The sequence below is a fragment of the Eimeria tenella genome, genomic scaffold (assembly GCF_000499545.2).
Source record: "Eimeria tenella Houghton genomic scaffold, Eth_scaff1032, whole genome shotgun sequence".
NCBI lineage: Eukaryota > Apicomplexa > Conoidasida > Eucoccidiorida > Eimeriidae > Eimeria > Eimeria tenella.
The window spans coordinates 1-3,965 of record NW_013543508.1 but is presented as its reverse complement, the minus strand read 5'-3'; the positions used below and the strand labels follow the sequence as shown (position 1 = coordinate 3,965).

At 57.6% G+C, this 3,965-nt stretch overlaps 1 protein-coding gene across 1 annotated transcript; it reads right to left on the bottom strand.

The window, feature by feature from the left end:
• Positions 1–358: 358 nt before the first annotated feature.
• ETH_00032905 (uncharacterized protein) lies at positions 359–3,954 on the bottom strand (the record flags this gene model as incomplete). Its single annotated transcript, XM_013378804.1, has 7 exons — positions 359–696; positions 914–1,014; positions 1,269–1,366; positions 1,943–2,476; positions 2,686–2,796; positions 3,192–3,467; positions 3,616–3,954. Coding segments are annotated over 7 exons (1,797 nt in total), but the record flags the coding sequence as incomplete, so codon positions are not given.
• Positions 3,955–3,965: the final 11 nt, after the last annotated feature.

Below are 3,965 nucleotides of genomic sequence, written 5' to 3'. Positions count from 1 at the left end.
TTGTTGCTGCTGCTGCTGCCACCCCTCTGCAACCCCTGTAGAGCCCAACGAGCAGCAGCAGCTGAAGCAACAGCAAACACTGCAGCGCCTATGTCGAATGTCAAGCAGAAGCGGCAGAATCGGCAGCAACGGAAACAGCAGCTGCAGCACTAGCGGTAAAAGAAGCAGCAGCAGCAGCAGAAGCTGGAGCAGCAGCAGCAAGCTGCTGCTGTCAGCGGCCTAACACTGAGCCTGCTTCGAGAGTGTGCATTGTGTTCCATGCAATTCATCTTCAAATAAAAAACAGATTTGTCTAGAGTTTTGCTGCAGCAGCAGCAGCTGCTGCCGCTGCAGCTGCTGCTGCTGCTGCTGAAGCCGGTTAGCTGAGAGCAACAACACGGCCTTTGGGCATCTGCAGCAGCTGCAGCGCCTGCCGCAGCGGCATTAGCTGCTCAAGTCCCTGCAGCTGAAAAGCTGTGAAGTAACACAAGACGGAGCCCTGGACCCTGCCGGTTGCTGCTGCTGCTGCGCCCGTCGCTGCTGCTGCTGCTGCTGCTGCAGCGCCGTCCGCCGCAGCCGGCAGCGACTCCGTCACCAGGTGTACGTACACCTCAGCGCTGCACGGAGGGCCCAACATGATAATTCTTTTGGCCCCACAAAGGCGGTAGCGGCGGTAGAAGCAAAAGCGGCTTGTTGTTATTAGCACTGGCACATCCCCTGCAGCAGCAGCAGCAGCAGCAGCAGCAGCAGCGTTGGGGGCGCAGGAAGGCACGCAGCAGCGCCTGCCTGCGGCTGCTTCTAGAGAGCGCAACCGCAGGAGCAGCATCGGCAGCAGCAACAAGAGCAACAGCCACACTAACAACAGCAGCAGCAGCAGCTGCAGCAACAAAACCAGCAACAGCAACCAAACCAGCAGCAGCAGCAGCAGCAGCACCTTTGAGAAACGACTGCCTTGCCCTTGAGAGCTTAGCATTTGAGGTGTACTCGTGACAGGTCGTGTAGCTGATGCAGTGCTCCTTCAGAGCCACTCGCAGTCTGCAGCAAAGCAGCAGCAACAGCAGCAGCAACAGCAGCAGCAGCAGCTGAGGAGTTTACAGCGCCTACAGCGGCGAGACAGGAAAGAGCTTTTCGCAGGCAGAAAGACGACAGCAGCAGCAATTCTAAAACAGCAAAAGCAACACGAACTGTAGAAAATGCGGCAGCAAATGCTACAGCAGCAAGTGCTACAGCAGCAAGTGCTGCAGCAGCAAGTGCTGCAGCAGCAAGCTGCACGCTGCCTGCTGCCGCACCTGCAGATCTCCAAGTAGGAATTGACCAGCAGCAAAACGCGAGAAGCAGCACCGCCCAAAGTTGGCAGCACATTAGAGCAGAAGTAGTTTATTAGGTCCTGAGACACACACAGCAGGCCCTGCTGCTGCTGCTGCTGCTGCTGCTGCTGCTGGATAGTTTGTGTCGCTGACATGGCGCGAGGAAATTGACATAGATAGAAAAAGTAAAATAAACAAAAAACATAAAAAGACAAAAAATTGAAAAAACGAAATTTTAAAACTAAGAGAGAGAAAAGGAAAGAGAAGCAGCAGGAAGAGGCGCCGCGCAGCAGCAGCAGCAGCGGCAGGCTACAGCAGCAAGAAGCTGAAGAACGGTAAAGAGACACGCAGGACAGCAGCAACCAAAAAGGCAGCAGCTAAAGGCAGCAGGAACAGGAAGCTGCAGCAAACAACTGCGGAAACAACCAGAAGCAGCAGCTAAAAGCAGCAGCAGCAGCAACGAAAAAGCAGCAACAAGAACCAGCAGCAATACGGAGCAGCAGCAACTCGAAATTGCAGAAGCAGCAGCTGCAGTAGCAACTGGTCGCAGCACCAACAAAGTGCAGCAGCGACTTGCAGCAGCAGCAAAAATGCAGCAGCAACTAGAAGCAGCAGCAGCAGCAGCAGCAGCAGCAGCAGCAGCAGCAGCAACCTACTCTCTGAGTATGCTTGAAGGCTTTGCAGCTGACTAAACAGAAAAGCTGCTGGGCGCCGGCGCGGCTGCAGCGGAGAGTAGCAGGAACAAAGCCTCGTGGCTGTCCTGCTGCTGCTGCTGCTTCTGCTGCCTCCAAGATGGCAGCGTCTGCTGCAGCAGCCGCTGCAGCAACTTCAGCAGCAGCAGCATCTGCTGCCGCGACTGCCTTTGCCGCCTCGCTCCTTTCACCTGCTTCGCCCGCCTGCTCCCCGGCACTTGCTGCTGCTGCGGCTGCTGCTGCAGCGGCAGCAGCAGCAGCAAGGTCGCGCGAGGGAATGTCCAAAGGCATGCAAACTGCAGCAAGACGAGGCTCAAACAGCTGCAGACAGCCCCTTCTGTTTGCTGAAAAGCTCTGCAGCAAAGCTCCAAATCTGCTGCTTCTCCCGCTGCAGCAAACCACTAGCTGCCGATCTGTTTGCCCCACAGCAGCAGCCATGGAGGGCCGCAGCCGCCGAATATCGAAAGACGTGTAGCGCTGCGGTGGCAGGTTGCACACCTACAGCAGCAGCAGCAGCAGCAGCAGCAGCAGCAGCAGCAGCACACTGAAAACGGCGCCTCCACGAGTGAGGCGCAAACCACTGACACTGCAGCAGCAGCAGTGCCAAAAAGCAGCAGCAGGAGCAGCTGCAGAAGCAGCTGCAGCAGCGGTCTCAGCAGTGCTCAGCAGCAGCAGAAGCAGAAACACCAGCAGCAGCAGCAGCAGACCTCCAAGACCTCCTTGAGGAGCTGCCAGTTCTGCAGCGCGATGATATCTGCCCTGTCAATTATAATGATTTCCAAAGAAGACAAAAAGTCAAATTCCCTTTTTGCTTCGCCCTGCAAGCAGCAGCAGCAGCAGCAGCACCAGCAGCGGGGACCAGAGATGCAGCGCCAGCAGCAGTCCCAGAAGAGCAGCAGCAGCACTAAATCAGAAGCAGCAGCAGCAAAACATCAGTAGCAGCAAACCAGCAGCAGCAAAACAGCCGCAACTGCGGCACGTCAGCCGCAACAGCAACAGAATAGCCGCAGCAGCAGCAAAATAGCCACAGCAGCAAATCCGCTGCGGCAGCAGCAAAAGAACAGCAGCACAGGTGGAGCAGCAAAACCACCGCAGCAGCAGCAAACCAGCCACCTCAGCAGCAAACCAGCCATCTCAGCAGCAAACCAGCCAGAGCCGCAGCAAACCAGCCACCGCCGCAGCAAACCAACAGCAGCAGCAGCAGCAGCAGCACCTTTGCGCCAGTGAGGATGCGGAGGGCGAGGGGAGAAGCAACAAGAATGTCGCTGCCCTGCAGCGAGCAGCAAAGAGAAATGGATTTGCTGCTGAGGCGAATGCCCAGGCTGAAGTTGTCGCTGCTGCTGCCGCCAAAAGTGGCCCTGAAGTCCCGGGGCCGCCGCGCCTTCAGGAAGCTTTGCTGCTGCTCTGCTGCTGCAGCAGCAGCAGCAGCAGCAGCGCCACCCTCTTCAGACGGCCCAAAAGACGCCCGGTACCTCTTCTCGTTCAGAACCTGCAACAGCAGCAGCAGAAGCAGCAGCAGCAGCATGAACAGCTACGAAATGCTGCATCACACGCGGGAAACGCTGCAGCAGGAAGTGCCAAGCAATGGACCAGCAGCCACTGCTGCTGCCGCTGCTGCTGCTGCTGCTGCTACTTGCCTGGAAGCCCGGCGGCAGCATCTGCAGCATGGCGTCCACCACTTCTTTTGCTGCCGAACGGAAAGGCAGCAGCAGCAGCACGCGAGGCCTCGTGTAGCTGCTGTCTTGAAGCAGCGAGCGCAGCCACTCCTCGCATGCAGCAGCACTAAGTTGCTGCTGCCCTGCTGCTGCTGCTGCTGCTGCTGCTGCTGGTTCCGCCGCACAGGGTGCCTCTCTTTCTTGCTCTGCAGCTGCAGCTGCAGCGCCCTCTGCTGCAGCCGGTTCTTTTTCTTGCTGCTGCCGCTGCTTTTGCTGCTGCTGCTGCTTCTGCTGCTGCTGCTGCTTTTGCTGCTCCTGCTGCTGCTGCTGGA